This window comes from Heliangelus exortis, chromosome 3 (genome assembly GCF_036169615.1).
Source record: "Heliangelus exortis chromosome 3, bHelExo1.hap1, whole genome shotgun sequence".
Classification (NCBI taxonomy): Eukaryota; Metazoa; Chordata; class Aves; order Apodiformes; family Trochilidae; genus Heliangelus; species Heliangelus exortis.
This window is the reverse complement of record NC_092424.1, coordinates 54,357,051-54,384,790: the sequence shown is the minus strand read 5'-3', so window position 1 is coordinate 54,384,790 and position 27,740 is coordinate 54,357,051. Positions and strand designations below refer to the sequence as shown.

Genomic DNA, 27,740 nt, shown 5'->3' with positions numbered 1-27,740 from the left:
GATTAGTGTAGGTTACTCTGTGTGTTATGCAGGACAGAGACGCAAGAGTCAGTGGCTGTATATTATTTAGTTAGGTCAAAAGCAGAAAGTCAACAGAAAACTAAAACTAGTTACATCAAAGAGGAAGGTTGGACCTGTGGTTAGAGCACTGAAGTATACAACAAACCTGTACTCAAGTCCCAGTACCATCACAAACTTCTCTTTACTTGGGTAATGTGGTCAAGTCTCAGACTCAGAGCATCTTATCTCTTCCTGGCCATCCAGGTGAACTTAACCAGTCAGGTTCCCCCCATTCAAGGTTAGTGCTGATAAATGTTATGCTAAATATGCTGTTAGCTCTGGAAGAAGCTTGTACCCCTTACATCACTGCCAAGCACATGACCCATCTTTGCTGAGGGCCTATTTGCGTGCAACATGGAGAAATATGAGCAGAAAGCTCAAGATGTATTTTTTTGACCTGCTTGGCAGCACACTGTATTAAAATTCATGAAGAGCTCACTCCTGAAGCAGTTGGACTGCTTTTGTCTAGGACAACATAGCCTGTATGACACAAATACAACTAATGTGTATGTCAAGACAGTTTCTTTCAAAATGCAAATGCAGGGGAAAAAAGTAGGGGGGAAAAGGAGCTTCTTTAACCTGGTGAGACAGATATGGGCTGAGGAGTGATCTATAATGCAGCCGTCCCCTCTCAAATGGGAAGAAGAGGAATGTATGCAGGGAAGAGGGTGCCTTGCATGGAGGGCACTGGAGGCATGGCTGACAGTGTAGGTGGGAGTATGTGGACAACGTAAGTGGGAGTATGTGGCTGAGGGAGAGCCAGGGTAAAGTATAAAGCAGTGCTGAAGAGGCTCCAGAAACAGCCATGAATGAGCAGGGGAATGTGGCTTCTGGGAACTCTGCTTCACCTTCTCAGCTACACATCCCTGTGCCTGCTCCTCACCCTGACATGCTCCCTGGGAGGTGACAAAAGGGTTGTGCCCCTGTACTGCCTCTGCCCCTTTGATCCTTGTCATGGCTCACAGCCCAGCTACAGCCAACTGCTGCCTTCACGCTATCCCTTCCCCAGCAGCCTAGCAAATATCACTGATGCTCTAGAGAGCTGCAGGGGTGGCTCTGGGACAACATGGAAAGCATCCCTGTGAGAAGTAGGCATGCTAGAAAGAACTGAGATCCACTGGTCTGTTAAATGAATCCTTGGAGCTCGAGGAGTGATGGTTACAGCAAGGTGTTTATTCTTCTCAGGCAAAGGAAATACTTAACAGTTGCACAAATTGCCCTGATTAGCAGTACCCAAATGGAACTTTATGGAACCATTATTTTATAGGCATGATTCGTCCCCATATAAAGGTGAGTGAACTCCACAGACTTTGAATTGTTATTTGAGCAGGTTTGAGGACCCAGAAATGTCTCAAAATAATGCTGTAACTCATGCACAAAAAATACGTAACACAAAAATACATGCTTGAATGCAGGGCAGTTATCAGCAAATGCTCTGGTTTATGGGCTGTGATAAAGAGCACAGAAATCCTGAGGGCAAAACCATGAGGAAACAAAGGGGCGGAGCAGATGGCTCTGCTTGTGGCACAGGAAAAGGTGTAGTATCTGGTCTATTTTCCCACAGCACTCTTGGAAAAGTAATGTTAGCAAAACTCAAAGTCAGTAGAAATATTTGGATGGCCACAGGTCCTAAGTGTAACTTCCTTGGCAAAATAAGGACTCAAGTAACAAACAGGTTATCACTGTGAATCTCTCCTATAACCATAGCAGTATTTTCATCAGCGTGAGCAGCTACAGAAGTCTTGGTGACTCACCAGCATATTTTACCCTTGGGATATCCTTGGAAAGCCCATCCCCATGGAATAATGAAGATCAGCATGTGCGAGCCCTCTTTTCAGATTTTAATAGGCACCAAATGGATCAGTGGGCTCTTGAAGAGGACAGGAATGACCCTTAATTAAGCTTTTAAAATTGTAATTATGATAATTGTAGTATCTTATAATTATCCATTGTCACTTAGGAGCAGCATGCAGGGAGCTGGGGGTGGGGAATCAGGCAACCTTTCATCCTCCTCACGCACACATGCATTTCTTTTCCTGTTACCTTGATTGTTGGTATAAAGGCAGTGGTGAGGTATGAGCAGAGCCGAGGGGGCAGAGTCAGTTTGCTGATATCCTTGTCATCCCGCAGACAGCCAGCAATGGTCTGCTGGCACAGCAGCTGCAGGCTGGAGACCCTGTGCTCCACTCTGACAACGTATAGGGCAGGCCCAGAAGCCATGAGCAGGCGTGAATCCCTGTGACCCCAACAGATCGAGATGATGGGACGCTGTATGGAGAGGAATACACATTCTCAAAAATAGTTGTGCAGAAAATGATCGCATTAATTCAGCGTGGATACGTTACCCTAAGTCTTCCAGACACTTAGAAGTGCTGTTACCCACAAAAAGGGAAAAGAATGTGGACATCTGAAATTACCAAATACAGTGGCTGATGTTTATACAGTGCTTTTTACTCCTAAGGCTTAAAGTTCTTCACACAAGAAACTCTCTACCAAATTCATTATCTACATGGGATAAATGACTTTAAAGTCACACTGTTAAAAAGCAGGATTTTTCATGGTCTAACTATATTTCTCAAGTCATCTAATCAATCCTCATCTACTGGTAACAGCTCAACTTTTAAAATTGAAAAGTTAAATTATATGCCCAGAGACACTTGGTAAACTACTGGACAAAACCCAGCTGGCTTTCTTGTTTTGCAGTGAGTCTTCTGCTGCACAGTGTCTCTTTTGAACTATTCCCAGAGGAACTGAACTGTGAAAATGCACCAGGATCAAAACAGAGAATGGCCTTTTGTCTTCTGTTTGCCTACCCCAAGACGTGTCAGAATTCATGACAGTAGAAGTAAACATAAGCAGGGGTGACTAGCACTAAGTTAGAATGCAGAGAAGAATAACAATAAACAACTCAAATGCTGCTTTGGACACTATTCCCTGTTGTATGAACATAAAAGTTCATGTGAAAATACTGAACTGAGTTTGCAAGATATCGTGTAAACTCTCTTCCTAAACCCCATCTTTTCCCTTAAAGCAACATTTTTGGTGACTTCTTATAGCCCTATCACTATTACTCTTGCTCTTCATGAGTGTTAGCTGCATACTGTGTTTCACACAGAATCCAAATTGTGAACTGTATTTATTGAAAGGTGAGGATCTCTTTGGAATATCTTTGCTCTTCACAAGATGCACTAAATGAGAATTAACTATGCAGAATATAAGGGTTAAGGCACCATAAGTAGTAACTTTTACCTAGTCCTTCCCAGTAATATGGTACCTGGGTTAAATCAGCCCAGAACTTAGAAAACTAGTCTGGGGAAAAAAAGCTAGCTGTCCTTTCAGTTAGTTACAAATTCAAGATGCTCAAAGATGAAGAACTGGGACAAGATGTATTTATCTGAATGATATAAAGCAGGATGCAGTTGCACAGCATTATACCAATGTCTAGCATCAAGAGTTGGACAAAACTACTTTTTCAGAGAAAATATCTCCTCTGTGATGTCATCTGATCCCAGATTTAAATTTCAAGTAAAGTATTGGTTCTAAAGTAGGAAGAATGAAGAAGCTTCCTTTTCATTACCTCTGGGCAGCAACATACATACAACACTTCCACTGAGGCACAAACCTTCAGGCTGACTGATATACAAATAGAAAGCAGCAACATGTGAACCTTGTGATTTTCACAGTAATTGCTAAAGGCATTTTGTAGTGGAGAACTTGAAAAGAATTGAGAAATCCTTTGTGTACCATCAATATTATTACACTGCTTCTCATAACCATAATCTGTGGGACAAAGTCTTAAATTTGATGAGAGATCACATACAGTATTCCTTATTGATTTATATTTTCATAATTTGAGAGTGTGACTCAGTCCTCATACTGGCAGCAATGAGAGAGTTCAAACTACTTGCAAAATAAATTGAATTGAAAAGGCACTGAAAAAGCTGGGTACCTGCTATATCTACTACATGACAGCCTGAGAAAGGCACCAGCAGAAGTGACAAGTTTCCCCAGAAGCTGAAACCCAGCATGGGCAGAACTATCTATCTGATGGTTACTGTGGGATCCAAACCACATCTTTCTGATTCACCTTTCATCAACTAATGCTTACTTATAAATACTGTCAAGGGACAAATAAGTATGTGACAGCACACAAATTTTTATTTACTGGACAGAGTTTAATGCCAGGAGAGATGTCTAGTGTCCCCTGTCATAATTCTATACAGCACATCTGGACAGCCTTACCATGAAGACTAGTCTTGCAGCTATTATAACCCAACACATTGCACCCAGATAGGTCTCTCTTCATCCAAACAGAGCCATCTGAAACTACTTCTCTCCTCAGATTACTGCTGCATGCAGAGAACAGCAGAGATGCAGACAGCACCAGTGCAAGAACCTTTGCAATCTTAAACATATTCCCAAGTACCAGGCTTTTCAGAAGCTTTTGAACACTGGGTACACGTTTAAATACACACAAACTACATACAAGTGCTGTGCTGTTTGTAAACCATGACATTTCTACTCTTCTGTTTCCACATTTAGTCTCCACACACTCCTCATGTTTTCATCTTAGTATCATTGATCTCAAAGAGCACTTGTACCATACTGGGTTGTCTTTGCTTGCTGATCCACCAGACACATCTTGCTTTCCTTTCCTATGGAATCGTCAGCCCCAGAACTCCTCAAGCCTAATATTCTGCTACACTTCATTTACAGTGAAGGGGGAAGACTTAAGATGAGGTTCAGGGAAAATTAGTCTGTCATTATAGGCTCGGAGGAATAAAGATCACCCAAATGCTAGATCTCACCTGACCTTTAAAAGTACTGCTCCAATATTTTTCAATAAGAATGCTTCCCACTCTTTCCCCACAAGGGATATGAAGCAGTTACTGGCCCAATTCAGTTAAGAGCTTTCTTTCCAAACTCTGCTGAGAAAAAACAATTGAACTCCACCAAGCAATATAAACTATTGCTCCTCATAAAGCAGGCACTTGCACTGTTTTGGCAAAAAAAATGAAGGAATATTCGATGTTTGCACTTTTTTTTTCTGCTAGAAACAAGGAAATGCAGCTACAAATCTAATGAGAATTTCTAATCTCACTTTGCATATAGAAAGCCCCTCAGGGCTTGAAAAGTCTCAGCACAAACTGTAAATACATGAACAAAAAATACTGGAAAAACCCTTAAACTTTTGCACAGAGATAGGATTCAGCTCTATGACAATTACATATTAGAAATAGCTGGATAAAGGGGAAAAGATGTGCTGTCTTAACAGAAGAAATATTGACTAAAAACACATCTCAAGAAGTGTCAACGAGGAGTTCTTTTGCCATATTTTTTTTCAGATTGGACTTGAAAGTCAGCTATATTTACTCAAATTTTTACCCCCAGCTGGGAAGCTGGGATGTTGATTCTTTTCAAAAAAGCACAAGGGAATGGATAGCCTTGCTCAAGCTCTGGTTGCTTCTTGTAAGTCACTCATCTGTTTCTCTTACAGGAAAGAGCATAATTTATATATCTTTCATCATTTGTATGCCGTTCAGTTGATGAAGGCACTGTTCAAGCTGATTCTTGCTGTCTGCCTTGAGCTTAGAAACCTTCAGCCATGAGGCCTGCCTGCTGCTCGCACTAATCCCTTGTCTGCTGTCACTGGGGGTCCCACTGGTAATGAAATAAAAATGGATTCCAGGGCAGAAAGCCCAGCAACAAGCAGGGTTTTTCTCAGGAGAAAGAACCCAACTGAAAAAAATAGTATTTCGTGAATGGTATGTGTAACTAAAACTGATGTATGCTGTCTGCTTTTTCTCACTTCAGACTATGGATGGCAGATACGCATTTTCTCCTCTGCTCTTCTCAGAGAGAAGCTGGAAGGTGCCACATCTGCACTGCCCATCCAGCTTCTGTGAACTGCGTGTGCTATCCCTGTACTGCCAAAGCATTCAGGTATGGCTGCTGGAAAGCAACATAACATTTTCATTCTTCTGTTCCCCATATTCACAATGGGAGTAATATTAACTAGTAAGAATGGATGGTGATAAAAGCAAAAAAAATTACAACTTGGTCAGAAATTACCCTGCTATGGCCTTATATGATTTTTCATGGAGCAAACTCTTACTTGATTTGAAAATGTCCCTTACATTCTCTTTCTACAGTAATTTTAATTTTTTATTTTTTTTTTTAGATTTCAATATAGTGATGAAATCTCATACTAGCAGAATGTGTCTTTGCTTAAACAAAGCAAAATGTTTCTATTTTCCAGTCCTGATTATGACCCACTTCTGAAGGAGTCAGAGATGATCATACAGCCCATGTGGAAAGCATCAAGGCCCTTCATCATGGTCCTTATTGATAACCCAAAGAACGTTTCACCAGCTAGTTCTAAATTGTCACTCTTGTTTCTCCTTCTGTAAGAAACCAAACTTGTCTCAAAGTTTTATTTCCATCTAATAACAATTAAATAGGACTGATTTCAGGGTATATAAATGAAAGACAACGTTAATTCAGAAGCAACAAACCTGAACATTCTATGTGAAATAAGTGAAGACAAAGTAAGTAAGGTCAGCTCAGCTGGGTAACATAAACGGCAGCCTCTTCTCTTTTTGATCAGAAACTTTTGATCAGAATTTAATCTAAAATTGCACCCTCCTTCTCAGGCCTTAGTAAAATAGCTTTGACACAACTACCAGGTTTCTCTAGGACCACATTATCTTAAATTTATCCATTCAGATACCAGAAAGTTTCCGTCAGAGTAGCAGCCCACGAAATGCTGTGAGGTTTACCACAGGCTTACAGCAAGTGGATCATCTGAAAGAATCCTAGAAACCTCTCCCATAAAGGTTTAGCCTTTGGTACACCACTTTGAATTAGGGTTAAAAAATGTTATACTGATAAATATGTGATTACTGTTTTTCTGTATCTAATCTTGTTGCGAGATGCAGTTCACTCTGATCATGCTTCTTAATTGCACTTGAGGTTTAATCTGTTCTTACACCAGTTACACAGTGGTATATAACTTATGTAAACACGTACACAGAGGTGTAAGATAATGTAAACTTGCTGCAAAATTACAAGTGTATAGATGAGATAATATCATGGCTTCTTAATTCACATTCTTATCCCTCTGGTTCCCTCTGGGACGTATAAAAAAGAAAATTATAAAAAGTGAAGAGGAACCAAAATACAAGCCACAACTCTGAAACATTAGACAGGAAAAAAATCACAGGTTTGTTAAAATTAGCAGTTAGGTGATTTTGAAGGGATCCTGTAGGAGACTCATATTTTTCAAGTTCAAATGGGAAGATATGAAGCACCTGTATCTACTCAGAAGTGACAGCAGGTACAGTTAGTTGATAAAATAAAGAGATGTCTACACATCAGAGAAGATATTCTGAAGTGACAGAACTGGGTTGCAGCATTTCCAGCAAAAAATTTTAGCAGAATTGTAAAACAGTCTTGATTTATTGGTTATTCTCATCCCTACTTGACGCCAGGGAAAGGTTGTGAGTATTTAACAAATAATGTAAGAAATGAGCATTCTTCCAAGAGAGAAAATTATGAGCATTCTTCCAAGAGAGAAAATTATGACCATCAGGGAAGCCTGCCACTGTAATCCCACTTTTAAATGTTAAAAAAGCAGGACCATGAAAACTTGCAAGCTAAAAGAAGTGGGTATATTTTTGTTTCATCAAGTTAGTGTGCATGTACACAAAGGTGAGAGTACCACATTTTAGAGAAATTTACAGTATATTCTTGAACAGTCATCAGGTAGTCAACGGCCTTTAAAATACACTCTTTGTATAAAACAAATAATCAGTATCAACTCTTCGGAATCACAGTATGGGCCCAGTTTTCATAGAACTGCTTCCAATAAGATAAAAGCTTGGTGTGACTTTCTGAAGTCCCTTCTGCATTTTTTTCATCATTCTTTCAAGGCTCAAAACCGTTTGATTCTGTGTAGCAGAAGTTCAATATTTGCCCAACCCTTCCCAATGCTTTTTCAGCTCTTTCCACTACATTCTGCTGATACATTCTTGCAGCATGTCAGGGTGAAGCCTCATAGCAGGGAACAAGAGACTGCTGCACTGTACTAGGTCTAACATGCTTTGTTTATGAATGCTATTTTTCATGCATTCTTTCGGATATTTCTATACAAGTGTGATTTCCCTACCAAGGGTTTTATAGTCAGCAAACTAGGTTTATGCACCATAAAATACTACACTGAAGGTAAGAGCTTGAGAGTTAATCAAACAAAACAGAGGATGCCAAAACCATACTACAGCTGGAGGAGAAGGCAAAATATAAAACACCTTGAAAATTTGTCATGAAGATGAGTAACTTATGGTACCCAAATCTATTCTACCTCTGGGTTTGCAGTGACTTTATGTTAGGTAACATTCCAGCCAACTTGCACATAAATCCTGTGTCAGTTTTAGACTGAGTTTTGTTACAAACAATTAAGTTGCTTGTTTCATACCAAAGGCACTCAGGATAGACAAACAGCAGAAATGAAGTCAGTTCAGTATATTTTAGATAAATTTTTCAGACATCTGCTTTATCAAAGAATTAGGACAGAAGACCACATTTTTTTTTGCACCTGAAATCTACAAACCCACTATTTTCTATTTTCACTGTTGCTTTACATATTGACCTTTATATTTGGAAGAATGATCTTCTGGAATAGAAGTGCTTTTCTGGTTGCACATTTGCTTGCTTCGGAATAAACAGTGTTAGCAGCAGAAGAATTTGAGATGAGAAAATTCTCTTGGTTTCAACTCTTAATAACTGGTGATGAATTTTATAAAATCCCACTACAAGACTGACTGCCATTGTACAAAAAACTAATGTATTTATTCTGATGAATCTGTCATCAGACAAATTAGTGTGACCACTGACTCACTCTGTAATCTTTTCGTATACATCTTTGGAGCAGAGACACAGAGTAACAAAAGTTACTAGCAATTTTTTAAAGTCTGGTTTTGTTAGTAAACCAAATATTTAGCAGTGTTCTAGCATACCTTCCACTTAGCTGGTAACACTGTTAGATTAGCACTCAAGTACACAGAAGCACAAAGTCCACATAGACAGATACAGGTGTATCTTTTTTAATAAATAGAAATTTATCAGTCTGAATGCTGTTTTTACCCTGTTTTACTAAGGCAATGAGACTCTGTGTTTGTGCTAATAATTACTGGTTTGCCACCCCCCCAACCTCCCCATATTTCTCTTCCAACCTGGCTTAGTAACTTCTGAAGCTCTTGGCTTTTCATCTGAAGGTGACAAGGATGGAAGAAATCTCCATGATATCAAAATGCTGTAATTTTAGTGAAAATTAGCAGCTGGAAAAAGCAGAGAGATTCATGTTAATATTTTCCCTATGACAAATACTGTAGTATGAACTTGGCAGTTACCTGTTCCTTATGACCTGCCAGTTGTCCTATGGGTACTCATATAATGGCAAAATAATTAGCCCTCATGTCAGCCACAATATGTGCTTTGTCCCAGCGGATAAAGCAGAGGAGAAAGGAGAAGAGCTGAAAACATGAAAAGAAGTTTATGGGATGGAGGGAGAGCTAGAGAAATGAAAGCATTTGAGGTGATTTGGAGCAAAGAGAGGGAAAGAGCAGTAAGAAAGAAGCCTGCACTCATGCAGACCTTAAGGCAGCCTGACCTCATCAGTTCCACTGCTCTAACCACAGCTTGATTTCACAGCTTGACCCAAGAGTTTTATACTGGCTGAACATCTAAAATGGACACACAGTATCCTAGTACTGAAGTAAGAGAATGAGGTTTGGTTTTCACCTGGCCAGGGAATAAGCAACACTGATATAAACATGTTTTCTCCGTAACTGATCTAGAGAGGAAAAAGCTGTGCTACTTAGTCAAAAAGGGTATGTTTAAGACAATAAAGCTGTGTTTATGGGTAAGTCCTTTAGGTACCTAAATGACCATTACATGACACTGTATGTATTTAGGTTGGCTTTAGAGAATATTATTTTATACACTGTAAAACTACAGCATTCTATCTAAATTAGAGTGCTAACGTTAATAAGCATAGATTAATGCTAAATATAAGCAAACACAAAAGCTTAGCAGCTGGTTTACTACATCATCCTTTTGTATCCATCCCAGATCAGGGTACTGAAAAAGAAATTATAATAAACAGTATCATCATAAAACACAATTAAGAAATATCCATAGCATTTTCCTTCAATTTTAGATTTCAAAGATATTAAAAATTAAGTTTCACTATTAACAGTGAGAAATCATACCAGAGTCATCATATTCTGCAGAAAATGAAATAAACTGTAGAGTGACATTCATTTGGGTTCTGAAATACCATTACTGGCCTACAAAGCATGCTGTGCTCCTAAGCAGCACACAGACCATGTGCTGACATTTATTTGTCAAGTAACGTGACCAAGGTTACAGTGAAAGTCTGTACAGAAGGTAGGAAGAAAAACAAGGCTTTCTGATTCATCATTCTCCATCTGATGCCATAAAAAGCGAAATATTGCATCAGATTCACAGATCGTACATTAGCAAATTACAGCAATAACAAAGAAAGAATTATCTTGTGGTTATGATACTAGACTTGGAACATTTTTATCCAGTTCTTGGCTGTGCTACATAATCAAGTTACCTAGTTTTTTTCTCCTCAAGTTACTTATCCATAAAACAACAGAATTTTCTTTTTCTATCTTGTCCATTCATGGTCCAGTGGTTTTAGGAGACAGACTGTTTCTCATTATATACTATACCATTATATATTTACACAATTCCTAGCAGACTGGACCTTAGAATCAGATGCACTCTTGGATGTCCCACCTTAATGCAAACAATAATTAGAGTTCATTTTAATCTATGCAGTGTTTTAGAATGTGTTCAGGACATTTCACAACACTTTTTATACTGCAGGTCTATGCCAGCAAGCTGATGAGGGAAAATGTGTCAGCAAAGCATCTAAAACTGACTTTAAAAACACCTCCTACCTGCACAGGTGTCTCCAGAGTGTAGATATGTTCCCCGCGCACGTTGTAGAACTTGACAAGTGCACTTTTGAAGAGGGAACCATTGCTGAGGTCAACTAACTGGTTTTGCTTCTCCATGCCTGCTACTGCAAGTAGGTCTCCTTGTGTACACCACTGCACAACCACATCTGAAATCACAAAGATGGTTTGCAATAAACACTGGTTAGAATCAGTAGGAACAGCATTTCCAGATGCTGGAAAGTGACTTGGACAGCTAAATCATGCTCTCTGAAGTTACTGAAGTACTTAGAAAACTAAATCCTTTCATTGAAGTAGTAGCAAATATGCCACACATGCCCTTCCCAGAATGACTCTATTTTGTAAATTGCAAAAATGTGTATAACCCATTCATTTTTCTCTCTCTATGGTGAGTCTAGAATGTAATCAGTGGCTGCTCCTAAGTACCTAAGGACAAGAATTCATTAGAGGTGTTGAAACTGATGTGGAAGATACTATACACATCTTTGGGGTAAATAAGTAGAATCAAGTTAATACCAAGAAGATAAATCTCACTAAGACAGAAGCAAAGCACATTTGTCTGGAAAGGCCTACAGTGCAAAAAAGCAGCATATTTGGCACTGCCTCACATTCTCATTGGATGTGAATATAACTTTTAGCATGACTCAGACTAGAGTTATAGTTCAGTGTAACATCAAACAACTTCTGCATTTTTGTCCATAAATACATATCACCTCCATGTCATAGGTTTTGTTTTGGCACCTGACTCATGAAAATATCTGTCTAGCAGGAGTTTACCAGAAGCACATTGGGATTGCTTAGTCTCTTATATACATAGATATGAGCATACATATCAGTTTCTTCTCCTGCAGGCACCTCATGATGAGGAACACCTACAGCTTCATTCGAGGATGCTAATTTCAAATCCTCGTATCCTCTAGCTCTTTGTCACACTGCAACAAGAACACAAAACCAGTATTTTGTTTCTGCTTGTGCTTCAGAGGCAGATTTGCATGTGCAAGGAATATTAAGTTACTGCTTTAACCTTTTTACTCCTAAACTGGATGTGAAAGGTAGCCATTTTGTGTTGAGACAAAGTGAAAGTAAAGACAACATTTTTGTGCTCTGTGATGCTCAATCTGCTGAGAACTCTTTGAAGACATTCGTGGGCGAGAAGAGAAGCTGTCTTCAAATGAAGAAGCAGGAGAGAAACGAGAGTTGGCAGGAAGGATCTCAAAGCTGTTTCAAGTTGTCAGCTTGTCATTTTCAGGAACTTTTATGTGCAATTTAAACGATTTTGTATTATTTCAACTTTCTGATATTTCTCATGGGAATTATGCTTCTGTACATATCAGAGGCAAGACCGATGTTCTTCAAGATAATTCTTCTACAGCTAGGCACTCTATGCCTTTTTTTCCTCTTAGTCCTTAGCCTTTTGAGTAATCTGCAGTGGGATTTAATTCATCTTTCTCAGAGAGTATAATGAGAGGCAGGTTAGAAACCAATGAGGCATGCTGATCAACTCCACTTTTGGTAAATGGCTTAACTATACAACTACCAGAATGAAAAGGCTATCTCTTTTGGATAAATGTCTTCAGAAACACTGCATCCAGCTTTTTTTTTTCTCTCTCTCAGAAGTCTTAGAATTAGGCAGCTACAAAGGCAGTGAAAGGCAGGACACAGTCTGCAGCATCCTCCCCAGGACAGTGTGTGCCTCTACAGCACACTTGCACTGCCAACCCTGTCTTCTATCGAACCTGGTCACAAAATAGCTCAACTGGTAACGAGGTTTCAGCACAAGAGCAGAGACTAGATATCAGATGAAGGTTTCACCTAGGCTAACAGTCTGCAAGTGTATGGCTGGTGGTATCAGAGCCATCCCTCGAGCAAACCTTGAATAGATAGAACTCTAAATGTGCAATAGCTCTGCACGTGGTAGCTGGAGCTAACTTGTACAACTAGGAGATGCAGTTCCACTGCTCTGCAGGTAGCAGCGTACTCAGATTCGCTGAACTGAAAAGCATAAAAAAGAAAGGATATAATCGAACACTTCAAGACCTCCACTAGAATTAATAGAACTACCAGAAGTGTCCAAGCTGGATGAAAAGAACTTGTATTTGGATTGTCAAATTCCAATCCAACAGACAATGTTTTTCTGCATTAATTTATTGTGAATGCTCCCAGTAAAATGACAGCTATGCAAAGCTAGTAGAACAGCAAAATATATTGGTAATCCTTGAAATGGTTTTATAGTTGCCTGCTACTGCAGCCCATAGAGACAAGGACATCTGCTGCGGAGTCCACAAAGCAATATTTGCAGATTTCAAACAGAAACCTATGAATTAAGATTTGCACTCAGTACTGAAGACCATCCACTCTCAGCAGAATAGCAAGCAGCTCGAGCTGGGTGGTTTTGCATATCCTTGCATGTGAGAACAACCAATAAAATTAGTCACTTGAAAAAAAAAAAAACCAACTCATGAGAAGGTACAGAAAATGTTTACCCCTGTATGTCAGCTATATGCAAAATATATTCTATAGATAGAGTTGGAATAGCTATATGCCCACTGTGAAATGGGAACAAAAGAGAGACGGTGATCTCCCAATCACCTTTCCACTCCCAATCCAGCAAGATGTTGCACATTCTTCTGCTGATGTCAGCAATTTAGTCAAGTTTACAATTCATAAAAAATATTTCTATTGTAGCTTGCAAATTCTTTGCTAGAAGAAGAGGGTTTATGTAGGGGATCATTTTTGCATCAGTGAAAGTCAATGGGTAAAGAGAAACGGGACATCCTCAGCAAGATCAGAGCCCTGTGAATCTAAAGACAGATTAAGATGGAGTTTGTTTCTCCTACTGTTTCCAGCCAGAAGCCAGACTAGATGACAACTCAAGGTTACTTCCTATTCTATCTACTATAACACTGTAAAGATGCTGGGCAGATGCATTGGTGGATACCACAAGAGCTTCTCTAAACTGGTCTGTTTCCCAGTTTAATCCAAAAACTGCTGGGCTGGTGTTAGGGCAGCTTTCCACCAAAAATATCCCACCTAAAAGTCTTCCACAACCACTTTATTTTTTTTTTCCCATCTAATATAAAACTAATTTACCTGTGGGGATCAAAAAGAAGCCATGGAACCTATATTTAAATATGTACTTATGTGTCGCAGAGAAATAAAACTTCTCTCCAGGCAAAGCACTGTCATTTGTACTGTAAATGCTAGCAAAGCAAAGGACTTTTTGATAGGGAAGAATAGTAAAAATTGCAATATGAATTAAGAAATTTACATGAAATACTGATCTGACAAACATTCATGCACAGCACTTAGCAACATGTACAGTAATTAATCAGTGGAATTTTCCTTCTCTCAGAATAGCTTGCCTCTTGTCTCCAAAATCTGTGGGAGTCAAAGCAGCACTGCTATGCATACCTGCTCAGAAAAAGCATAGGAGGAGATTTTGTGAATTAAAGATGCAAAGGAAGTGTTACACAGCAGGAGCATTCACACAAAGAAGCATAAACCTATTAGCGCACGCCACTGAAAAACAGTGGATAGACCAATTTGCTCTACAACACCACCAAGAAAACACAATGCCAAAAGCTGGAACATTTTTTCAAATGCAAAAGCTCTTATCAGCCAAGCACTGCTCTTCCCCCAGCAGGTGTCACTGCTGGAAATGGCAATAACGGTGGACGAGTCCTGGGTTAGGAGAGACGATTGTGAAAATAATGTACACACACATCACTGAAAATTCAAGAAAAACAGAGGGTAGGAAGAGTGGGAAATTACTTCCTTTTGTACCTTTCAACCCTGAGCGGATGATAGTAGGTGACAAGTCGTCATAATTGTTCATTAAACTGATGTCTCCTGATGTGAAGCTGACAGTAAGTAGTGGCTTGGTGTTCTGCACTGGGACGGGATATGCAGCTGGTCCATCTGCAAAAACAAGGCTCTAGAGTATACAAAAAGCAAAGACCCAGAAGTAATTACATCCAGACTCAAACATACAGTGCTTCAGCCTCCTGCCATCAGGAGTGGTTCCAAGCCTCAAACTCTACCTGCCTATTTCAGCAACATCTATAGGCAAAAGCAAAGCAGGTTTAGGTAGTTCGTCTGCTTTTGTGAAACTCCAGTGGTTTTACTTTTTGAATTTTTACTGCAGCATATTCAAAGTGATTTATGGTTATGATGTTTTTCAATCCTTTTCCATTGTCAACCGGCCGAAGTGTCTGCAAATTGAAAACCAGTGCTTTGGAAGGCACCACTGGGACTCAAGTTGAAAAACATTGTAAGAAACAAAATAATCACATTAAAAGCTATTTGTCAGATACACTTTCTGCTTGGACAAGTGCTGAGGACTCCTTCCAGAACATACTGACTTTTCACAAATTACTGGATTCTAAATATTAAGAGCTAGGCAGCATCATGAAAAGTTACCTGACGTCCTGTATAACAGGATCCAATGCATTGAAAGACAGAGATGAGCCCAAAAGGAACACTTGGCTTTAAAAAAGATTTCTGCAAAGTTTCTCTTACTCTGGGCTTGTTTTTCAGCACTCACTGAAATTCCATCATTCAAATACTTAATGACCAATATCTCCATCTGTGGCACTCGATGTATAATTCTTTTTGTTCTCAAGTTCTGACAGGAGATGCTGCTGGCCCCTCCCTGATAAAGTGCCTCTCAACACCCACCCAGCATGCTTTCAGACAACAAAAATGGCAGAACCAATTAACAGTGGTACTTCCATCTAGTAAAAAGATGACTAAAAAGCATTTTGGAGAAAGATGTTTGTTAATTAGTCTCTGTGTGTGTGTGCATGTGATTTGATAAGAAAAACCCATCAAACTTCCAGTCCTTCCTACACATCTGTGTGAGTCAAAGGCTTGTCACCTTTGAGTGGTTTACACTGCATCTGCTCTAAAGAAAATACATCATATTTGGGTAATCATTAAAATAGGCTTGTAATGAGTCCACCCACCCCTTGACTGACTCAGAAAAAGCTAGTGCATTTGGATCATTTAAGTCCTCAACTGTGTACTCAGCATCTTCACCATCCTCCAGCTGGAACCCCAGTACTTTAAAAAAGCAATGGAAAACCATTTGTGGGTTTTTTCCTTTCTTTTGAAGCTTGCTAGGAAATTCAGTTTATTATTTTTCTTCTAAGGTAAGAAATCTCAGCCAAAACAAAACTCAGTTTTAAAAGATGCTAGCACTTTACCCAATGATCACATTATCTTCTGTCATTATTTGTTAAACACATATGCTTATCATATTGACATATATAATCATGATTCTGGAAAAGATAGGTTTTCGGACTGAATCCAAATTAAAAGTTAAAATTGGAAGAGTCCTCAGTTTAGTAGGTCAGGTCTAAGATACAAATTCAGAATTACTTCTAGCTATTATGTATTAAAATTTTTCTTTGTACAATCACTGCTATATTAATTTAGTTCTTCATTTAATTTAAACTTCATACACCAGAAAACAGAAATACTTTAGCTAGATCTTACAGACTAATCAAAGGCATTAAGAAGTACTAGCAAAACTTGCATAAGAAAGATGAGGCTGACCGTACATGGATATGGAGGCCTCCACGTTCTTTGCTAATAATGCTTTCCAAAGAGTTTAAAACCAAAAGATTTTACCCAACAAGTTATATTTATACCTAGGGGGAGAGAAGGATTTCTTCCTGACACTTAAAAACCTGGCACTGTGCTCTGAAGCATGGGAATTAGTAATTCTGCATGGCTCCAGTCACCCTTCTATGCCACGCATAAAATACTTTCATTTCCAGTCCTTTTACAGAATTTATTGAGCTCTTTATGTAAGGACTACCAAGGATGGCACTACAATAATGAGCATTATCTGTTTCATAGGATTTCTTTAAAGTTAAAGATGTAGTACTTTCTGCTATGTCTATTACTGTTTTCTTTTCACATGAACCTATATATTGTAGTGCATTAACTTCTTGTGACTGCACTCTTGACTACTTCCATACACATGAATCACTACAATACCTTACATCTGCTTAACAGTGAAACCTGATATACTCCAGCCTAGTGTTTTTCATTCACCCTCACTAAAAATTTCAGCTTTGTGTTATCTCCTTTGTGCAAAGAGAGGCAGAGCAGCACAGATGAGGTCTGACCTGCAGCAAGCCACGCAGCGGCACTGGTGGCAGAGCTGGGGGTGAACCCACTCTTTGATACTAGGCCTCTGCTCCATCCCCCATGCTACCTCCACAGGAACATACAAGCCACCAGCTTAAAATTAAAACTGTGGCCATCCTGCTGGGGCCATCTTGCTGTTTCAGTACAGCACGACAACTCCCTGCTGTTCCAGAGGTCTTCACGAGCACTTTCAAAGCTGAAATAAAGATGTGCAGCCAACGCTACCTTGTGGCGGGGAATAGTCGTCGGAGTCCGTGTCGCTCTCACTGCTGTCCTCCACCAGGAAGCTGGGGTAATTCCAGGACATGCTGAGAATGCCATCTGACTCGTGAAGGAGCACATGGGCGAGCATTCGGCCATGGCAGTCCATGACAATAACCTGTCCATCAGCAGTGCCAAACAGTACCTGAAAATGACAGAACAGCTCTCACTCCTTCCAAACATCAGCCACTGGACCCTTCTTCAAATGCATCTTGTAATCAACTAGCTAGGCTGGAAATCAATTGAAAGCAAAGCAATCAGGGATGTGAAACTGTGTCACAATAGGACACCACAGACAAAGATACATATAAAGAAGTAAGACAAAACAGCGGGGTCTAGAGGTAAGTTTCTACAATCTATGACCAAGTAATGCTTCAATTTATTTGACCTTAACCATTACTACCAAAGTGACCCAGCAGAAAGGCTGCCACAGACTTTGAAGTATTCTTGGATTATACAGAAGCCTCTAAGATTGGTGGCAGAATCCATGGTATGCATCAGTCATAACAATATCAAAAGGCACAGCTGGCAAAAAACACGGTCTTAGCAGAGATATCAAACAGCTTGTGAGAAACAGAAAACTGAATAGAGAAGGACAGGCTCTATACAGTTGATGAGCTGAGAGAATGTGGGAGAACGTCTTCCAAAAACAGAGGCAAAAAGCAACATGATCAATCAACTAGAAGTAGATTATTATAGCCGAAGAGGAAGTCAATACGTTACACATGCAGGAACAGATGAAGAAGAGCTTCTACCCACCACTTGTAATACAAAATGGGCAACACAAGGTTTGGGTTTTTTGTCCCTAAACTGCTCCATAGCCAGTGTGTGCTGACTGAAGTCAGACCTGAAGTCAGACTGACTGGAATCTAAAATTTCTCTTTTACAAGAATTTTCTGTGTTGAGGCTCTAAGCGAGTTAAGATCCTGCATGTTTCATGAATTTTAGAAAAACATCAGGAAACAAGGATGAATAAATCCACAAAACAATAAATACATTAGCCAAGCCTGCTATTGCTACCACGTAAGTCTATATGAGGCAAGTATGTTTTAAAGCAAGTTCAAAGGCACTCCTCAACTTGAAAACTAGCTGGCAATAAAAATGAACCTAAACAAAGGAGAAATGTTATAGTTATCCTTCAGTCTACCAACTATTTCCAGTACTTGTAAATTTAAGATTCTAACAACTATATGCCCAGATCAAAAACTTATCTAGCTGTGTATTTTATCTCTAACAGAGATAAGGTGTTTGGAGAACAGGATCATCCCATTTCCTTTCACACTGTTCATTATTTCAACTGTTTTACATGCATAATCAGTGCATAACCATTTCCACTGTACTTTCAGAGCATAACCACCTTCATGCAGATCTCCACAAATAAACTCCTATAAAGCCAAAATCCTTCTGGTTGCAATTGCTAGCTTCTCACACCAGTCTGAACCTACTCTATAGATTAGATTTTTACCAGTCTCCTAGGAGTTTCAATACTTGTAAAACACCCAGGAATAAAAGGTGAAACTTGATTGTTTCTGAAAATAACAGTATAAGAATTCTGGATCCTAAAATCCCATTTTGTAATTAGGTAGGAATAGAATCTTGGGTCTTGAGTTCTATCTCACCTCGATTTAAAGATAATTCTTTCAAGTAGCACCGTCCCCAGTTCCTATAAATTATGCAGTTCTACAGTAATATCCAGTTCAGACCAGAACAGCTGCACATGGGCATCTTAATTCTTACATTAGAACATCAGAGAGCTCTTTAGAAACTCAGAAATGTCAGAGGGCATCCCTCATCTCTTTAGTCAGGCTATAGGTTTCAAAGAACAGGATTAAGTTTTGGGGTTATTGTAGCTGTACAACCTTTAAGATGAAAGCATTTATCAAGCTGATAGTCCTGCTAGCTTAACTCCTGCTGAAGCTGTAAAAATGTCTGATGGTGTTATTGTCCATAACACCACTCAAGTTATAAATGCCCCACTCAAGCTACTTATGTCAGATGAATAAAACTCCCTTGACCTTCAGGAAAAAGGTTGAGCCACAGAGTACATATGAAGGATCCAACACAGAAATTAGAAGGCTGTATTAAATGCCTAAGTTAATATTTTTCAGGTATTTGCAGACCTAGGAGGTCTGCAGGATTGTTAGAAAAAGGTAATGAATAACTTATTGTTGACTGTTAACACTTGAATACAAAAGCTAATTAATAATAGTAATTTCAAAATAATCTCAAGTATTTATTTTCAAGTAGTTCTTTGGCCCCTTGTTCCATTCTTCTATCTCATATCCCTTCATTATGTTCATTTTGAACTGTTTCTACATACATTAACACTTCTAGAATTGCATTTGTAGAATTATGTATAACCTGATAATAAAATACCTAAAATCACACAATACATTCGAAGTGGGAGTCAGTTACAGAACACAAATACATTATTTCTTTACAAAACCCATTGAACATAACTCGTCCTGGATCACAGTGAAGCTGTGGATGATTAAAGATCATACAAATGCAGAGTAGTCTCCAAAGGTGCCCTGATGTTGTATGCTTTGACGAGAAAGCTGTGATAAACAGCACTGGGAAAACTAATACAGTTTTCTAACCATTTCAACAGAAAGTTTAACTGAAAGTTGGGCTCAGTTCTGAAATACAAGTGTCTGGATTCCTCACGAAACCCAAGCTTGTGGTGATTCCCACTTATTATAACAAAAACAAATACCTGAAAAATACTCCTCTCTAAAATCTGTTGACCTCTCATCCTCTGTGTCAACTTGTGATGAATTGCAAAAGCTAGTTTTGGTAAGAAAAAACGTTTTTCATCTAAATGTTTTACAACTAAAAACAGTTTTAAAGCTACACTTCATTAAACTATCATTCAAGATTGCAATCCCCTTAAATCCCCCAGATTTCAAAGACTCTTTGAAATTAGAAGCCTGAAATATACCAATTCCTAAAAGATGTGGTAATCAAAAGACAGGGCATTCTGCTCAGAAGTGTTCATCTCATGGTGAAATTAATATTACAACACACACAAAACTAAAAAATTCAGTCCCAGAGGAACAACTTGAGCCTATTCAGTGACTTTGCTATGTGTGGATCTATTGGGCTGAACTGTGACTATTCCTGTAACACCACTTGTGATGCTGCAATGCACCTGGACCAGAGACAGTACCTTCACATAGTGATATCAACAGAGCTACAATATAGTGACCAAAGACCTGGTGCACTGAAGGTTCAGCTCAGGAAACCAGCTACCTCATAAGAGAACTGTTATTTCCTAACTGTGATGTTATTTTTGTACAAACACATTTTGTGGTTATTTAATCTGGTTTAATGTCAGCAAATTAAACTCATCAACAGTAAGAATGCTCGAGCTTTATGTTAATTTCGATATACTAGCCCAATAGGAAAGGGGGAAATCTTGCTACCTCACCTCACCTAGAAATATGAAGTAGCTGAGAAAATTAAATTGTTAAACTCACTACTTTTTTCTCACTATCACTTTCAATGACACATTCTGAGAGACCAGGAACTATGATCTCCCTCCGAAAGAAACATGCTACGCCTAAGTCTTTTCAGATCAGTTTACAGGTGTTTTGCAATTCCATGTTCAATTTTTGCTTTAACCAGTTGCAAGGTGCAGATGTAAACCTTATTTAAACATCTCTTGTGTGTTCCTAAACCCTTTCTAAATACATTGTGAAAAACAATGCTGCCCTTCAAGACATGAGAAGTGATTATTTTTTATTCAAAGTTCAGACCTGTCTCTTCACGTTTTCCTTCAGCCTCCCCCTCCATCTTCTTCTAAAGGAAAAAGTCAGCACTGTACCTCAGAAATTACATCCTCCAGAAATGCTAATAAGGCCAACTGCATTTGCATTGTCAGAAGATGCTGAGCAGTTCAAGGGAACTGAATTAGTTCTGTTTGCCCTGATTTAGCCATCTGGAGAAACATCAGTATTCATGATAGGAGCAGCCTTCACAATTGTCACCATAATGCTATCATAGTAATAGAGATAAATCTGTTTTGCTGAGCCACAATTTACTGAAGTGATTAATATTCAAAATTATGGATCAAACTTCTATTTCTGCAGGTAGGCTTAGTGACATTAAAAGTACTTGGAAAATAATTGCCTTTAAATATTTACATTCATTAGCCTAGCAAAAAGATGGCAGTTTTGCAAAGGCTGAGTTAGAACATTTTGCAGTCCACTTAGCTGTGGTATTAGCATTTTGCATCCCTTGTGCTCTTCTTGTTTACTGTTTCTCCATCAGAAAGAAGACAACAGTGCAGCAGCCACCTCTTGGGACACATTAAAAAGTTAAAGTTTGTTTTTCTCACTGTGTTATTTCTGGTTTTTCTTTTTTAACACAGAAGGCAAAGAGAAAGAGAAAGAACTGGATAGAGGGAGACAGCTGCTCTCCTGCTGAATACATTTTATTCCCATAAAAAATTCAACCACTGTAAAATGATTTCTTGAACCAACACACAAAGAGACATCACTGCAATTCACACACAAGCTCAGGGGAAAGCACTAGCTTTTCTTTGACTGCCTTTATGTCTGGAAAAACTAAGAAGAGTTTTTGTTCATTTTGATACAAGGAGTTACCAGCCCCACACGCGGATGATGACACACTACAAGATCATCCAGCTAACTAAATATATACACACCAGTAAAATTCTCATTTGAGACCATTAACATTTTTCAAAAAGTAGCATTGATTTAGTTACCTACTTGCAGGCTTGTTCCTTCTCTCTCTTACAAAGTCTAGAAAACTATTACAAAGGCCTCAAATCATAAGACAAAGTAAACACAACAGAGGTCTTGGTGAGAAATCTGCTTAATAAATATTGAAATACTAAAACTTGAGGACTCAACCCACACTAGCTTTATTTCTCCCTAAAAAGTGCAACATAGCAAATGAGACAGAGTCTTGCACATTGCTTCAGGAGTCAAAAATATAAATAGTGTCAAAACTGGGATCTCAAGCTATGCCCAAGTTAGGATGTGTGGATGGATGCAATTGCCCAGGTGAACATGATGTTATTTGAAAGCATTCTGGCAAGTCACAGAAAGACTGTTTATTACATGCTCCTATAACTATATATGGACTAATTCTGACTTGTGTATCTCCAAGCACACACATTTCTATATTCTTTCTTCACTCTTGAGACATTTTTTCAAGAAAGCATCTCATAACAATTTTTCAGTAAAAAGAGCTGCTCTTCCATGTAATGTTTTCTAAGTTATCAACATGCCTCAGTTTACTTTAGATATAAAATAGAGTTGTGGGATTTTTAAATCTTGTGTCAAGTTTCAAAACATATTTGAAGTAGTATGCAAAATGAACAAAAAACCACCAGCTGGAAAACCTTCTACAGAACATCTTCTGTAACTTTTAACATGGACAGGACTCTGAGCCTGAACCATTATGCTTCCACAGCAGAAGTACTCTTCAATCAGCAAGGCTCTCTGTTTTCTCACTAAACTCTGCCAGGAAAGCACACACATGTCTATGAAAACATATTCTTCACACATATAAAATTATATATGGCAACAAAAACAACTACTTGGTGCTGCTGGGTGGGAAAATGCAATTAGTTTTACTAACAACCACTTAATTAGGCAAAGAAGTCAACAGATATACTTGGCAGTCTCCTGCATTGCTCCAAAGCCAGGGTTTAGCTATTTCCTGAAAGATATTTTGACTGCTGAAGCTAGAGGTTTTTTTGAGCTTTAGAAGTCTGAGAGTTTTTGCTGGGGCTTTGTGGTTTGGTTTTTTCCTAATTGAAAATGGTATTACTTAGCAACAAGGATTGCACTCTCAACCACTGAAAATGCAGTACAAAGTGGTTTAGAAGCAACGTCCTTGCTGGTTTGAATTTCATAATACAAAATCAAGTAGACCCTGGGTCAAGCCATATGCTAATAGAAACCAGCTCAACCTCTGCATTCTCCTTCTAGGTCTTGGGCCCTGGCAGAAACGAGTAACTCAGCATGGTCAGGAAATAGAGAGAATGGGTGAGGTCAAGTATAACTGAGTCAACATGGAGATAGGCTGAGTAATAAACTTACTGAAATGAGGCACTGAAGAATTACCAACCTCCTAAAACTAAGGAAAGCAGGAAAGGATTAATCCCTTTTCAGCTGATTCAGTCACCAACAACGCCTGAATGTCTGAACACCAACAAGAAACTGGCTCCTGACAAAGATCACAGAGTTCAAGTTGAATCCACACAGGATCAAACACTGTCAGGAAAGGTTTTGGAGAATAAGGAGATACTGCTCCCACTTTCCATTGGCATGCTATCTCTGTGTCAAATCAATGGAAAGACCATGTGATACCACCTTCCAAAAATATCATCTTTCATCTCTGATTTCCTATGAAACTTGTACCTGCTTTGCCAGACAAGACATAGTGCAGAAATCCAAAAATCTCCTCCTTCAGATCCAATCTAATCCTCCTTCCCAGCATTAAAGTTTCAGACTATTCACAGCCTTGAACATATCTGCCTCAAGTTCAAGACCCCATTTAGCTCCTGGTCTTACCAACATCAAAAAATTGATCGATCAAATCCCAGTGATAATAAAGCTTAAATTAACCACTCTGGCAGCTACATTTCTTTTAAACTGAAAAGACCACAATGCTCTGGATAAACCAAAGGGGTCCTGGGGCTAAAGCATTTTCAGCCAAGTGGCTTTGGCAATGGAACAACACAAACTGTTTCTGAAAAAAGCTGCAAAACACTCACAGTTTGGAGAGTTTTTCCTCTAAGAATTACACCTCCACTCACAAGCCCTCTCCTGACTAACTAAAAATCTGAGCAAACTAATTAAATAAATTTTCTTACTTTGTATATGACTTTGCCTTAGAAAGAGAACAGCTTCTTGGAAGAGGTGCCATTTTTCCTCTGAACCACCTGAAAGCAGCATAAGTATGTGCTGCAACTTTGCACAGGTGGAAAGCAAATCCTTGTTCTTACTTTTTGCCCCTACAGTTGCAACATAAAAGAGTGCCCTTCAGAAAAATAAATTTCAAATAATAGTTTAATAAGTTATAACAATATACTAGTAAGTCACAGTAATATCTCCCTGTCACAAAGAACTAAAGACTTCAGGCTATATGAGCAAATCTTTCTGTACAAGTTCCAGCAAGGTGTGAGGAGAGGCAAACAGCTTCTGCCTGATACTTCCTACTGGTCATGTCTCTATTTGCATTCATCTTTACTTTGCTGACTCAAACACAGATGCTCAAAAAATGTAAAAAAGTACACTTGGTATAAAAATGCTAAGTGCATTAATGGAACAGCACAACGAGTCTTCATCTCTTCCTCTGTCTCTAGTTTGTGGCTGCCAATGACATCCTTCCTTTCCTGAGAGAGGGGGAGATGTGCTACGGTACATACAGCTTAACAACCCCCAGATTCTGGTCAACTAAGAATATAGTGACCTGAGTGTAGTGTGAAATCCAGGTAAAGAGCTACAAGCTACACTGCTGAGGGTGATCTGTATGTCCTAGAACACTCTGTATCCAAGGGGATGCAGAAACCCATTCAGTCATTTGCTTTCCGCAGGAACAAACATCAAATACCCTTTCTACGAGAATGAGTAAAATATTAAATCAGTTGTATGCCTCCTTTCAGACAGAGTCATAAAGGGAAAAAATTATTTGCAAGACTCATCTGAAACAGTGTTGACATGAAACATTGCTACTGAGAATGAGCCATGGTGCTGTCAGCACCTAAACATCCCCCATGTTACAGCCCTCACGACTAGAACAAATGGCACCACCTCATCAGCTCTCTCAGTGTCTTGCCACTACAGGCTGGATGAAGAGCATCAAGGTAAAGATTAGGCATGGCACAGATGAAGTGAGTGGGAAGATGAAAGCACACTGAAGCATCACCTTGTTGCTCTGCTCCTTCAATTACCCACTCAATAGCTGTGCAGCATCGACTAGGGTATACAGCAGGAAAAACCTTGCCTGGAATAAACCCACAGAGAGATGCCACAGCTCCTGAAGCTGTAGATGAACCTTAAAGGCTCCAGGGAGAAAGTATTTGTTCTTCATTCTTCCCAAAACTCAAGGCAAAGCCTATAAGGTCCACAGCTGAATATCAAAATCTACAGAGTAGTGCTCATTGCTAGGGGGAAAAGGAGAGCACAACTAAAAAAACACACAATGCACCAAGCCATTTAACTCTTTTTCTTACTCCTTTTTGGAAGCTGTATTCATAGCAGAATGATGCATGAAAACCTACTTGAGACAAAAAGGCAAAGAGGAGAAGACAATGAAAAAAAAAAAAAAAAAAAAAAAAAAAAAAAAAATCTAATAAAGCTGTTCATAAATACCAAGAAAAACAAACAAACAAACCTACAACAACAGAAAAGAAAAAAGGAAGACATTATTTCAGAAATAGCTGCATAATGCAGCTTTAAACCAACATAATAAAATGACACCAGGGAAAGGCTAACTAGCATTTAAAATTCACATTACTTTTTCATACAAAATCTGTCTGTCATTGTTATGTGGCATCATAAAAATCAAGTCACCAAGCAAAGAAAAAACCCGAACTGTTACTGGCTTACAGCATGTATAAATAAATGAAACAAGAATACAAAGTCTCTGCAAACCACTTTAAGTATATTTAAAAACCCCATCTATTTTGTCTATAAAAGGATACCTATGATAGTAAACATTCACAGAACCCTCAGCACAAGCAAACAGAAATCATAAATTTTAATAGCAAGTCTTCCACAAAGGTTTGAAATGGTTCTAAAACGAGCCCAAAATATTAAAGATAATTAAGGCACATCGAGTTCTGTTTATCTATTTGCTTTATATAACAAGTGGATTTATCTTGACAGACAACTGAAGTCTCCTTCCCCTGCCCTCTTTTTGCATTTCAACAGTACTGCTCAATTATGCAGTGTGCAATGTTAAAATCCTTATATGCGATTTAACCATTGTCTGCAGTTCTTGTTGGCTTGCATAAACTGTCTAGTTAATTAATGACACTTTTTCAATGCTATAAAAAGCCCCTAGCCATTTTCCCAAGTAATTTGAGGAATTCATCCATCAATGAAAATAAGTCTTTGAGTTCTTTCTCAAAGACTATCTTACAGTGAAATCCTGAGTGACTCCAGACATCGTAAACATACATCGAAGGTCATCTGATGGACTCTCTGCTCAGAGTTGATAGAGGAAAAGACACAAAATTATAGATATTACCTGGCAGTTTAAGGGTTCCTTTACATGAACTTGCGAAGGTCCTTTAAAGGGACAAGAAGCACTCTAATAAACAGCAAAATCATTGTTTACACTTCCAAATTTTACAGGCTGTAATTTTTTTCCATTTTGTCCTCACTTCCCTTCACTCATAATAATTAAGGTAAATATTTGCCTTCCTTATACTGCCCCAATTGCCTGTTTGTAGCTCCCTTTCATCATTCTGTCAACTCATCAGAAGCCTGTCTTCAAGATTTTTTCTCACACAGCTAGATGTCTGAGCATAATTAAACTTGATCAGTGTGACTCCTACAATAGCAAAAACTGCCTGAGTCAGATGCACACTGCACCACCCAATTAAAACCAAAACAGTAGGGTGAACAGAAGCACAAACTCCTCATTCCAGAGCAACAAGCAAGAGAAGACATAGGTAAGAGGATGACATCACTGCCCAAACAGATGCAACATTTTCAAACACTTAAGAATTCCTTAAGGATTTCTAGGTAAGGTTACTATGCCTACATTCATCTTAGGAGTTATTTAGAACAACTATTTCCCAGAAAAGGTGGTAGCAACTGCAAATCATAAACCAGAGATGAAAATTGGATGATCCAAAAGCAGACTGTACTATAATGTATTTATTAGTTAGAATTCCTACCAGGGACTAAAGCCATACCTAAACAAATGAGCCTGAAAGGCAAGCTCATGGAAAGACCTGGTGCCACTGGTAACCACCTGACAGTGCTTCTTGTTCATTAGCTCCTACCTCCTGGTGAGAATTGTGTTCTGGCTCCCACCTCTGCACACAGCATGGCACTGATGCTGCAGGGGGCACCTAAAATACCAAGTGCTGTATTAGCACACAGATCCCACCTGACTACACCGCTGGACCCAGAAAGCAGCATGCATCCCCTCCTTCATGTGAAGCTTCCTGCAGAAGCATCCTGGGCTCCACCCTGAAGAGATGCAGGCAGGGCAAAGGAGCTGAAGCCTAACATTGCCTTGTGTCTGTCAGGGAGGAAGGGCTGA

At 39.0% G+C, this 27,740-nt stretch overlaps 1 protein-coding gene across 4 annotated transcripts in view; it reads right to left on the bottom strand.

Moving 5' to 3' along the window:
* TULP4 (TUB like protein 4) overlaps positions 1-27,740 on the bottom strand; it is a 148,215-nt gene that overhangs the window by 21,433 nt on the left and 99,042 nt on the right. For all 4 annotated transcript variants that reach the window (XM_071740646.1, XM_071740643.1, XM_071740645.1 and 1 more), the window contains 4 exons: positions 17,448-17,628; positions 14,850-14,984; positions 11,049-11,215; positions 2,104-2,328 (listed from right to left, as the gene is read on the bottom strand). In XM_071740646.1, coding sequence (XP_071596747.1) covers positions 2,104-2,328; positions 11,049-11,215; positions 14,850-14,984; positions 17,448-17,628 — 708 coding nt within the window. The remainder of the gene's footprint in view (positions 1-2,103; positions 2,329-11,048; positions 11,216-14,849; positions 14,985-17,447; positions 17,629-27,740) is intronic.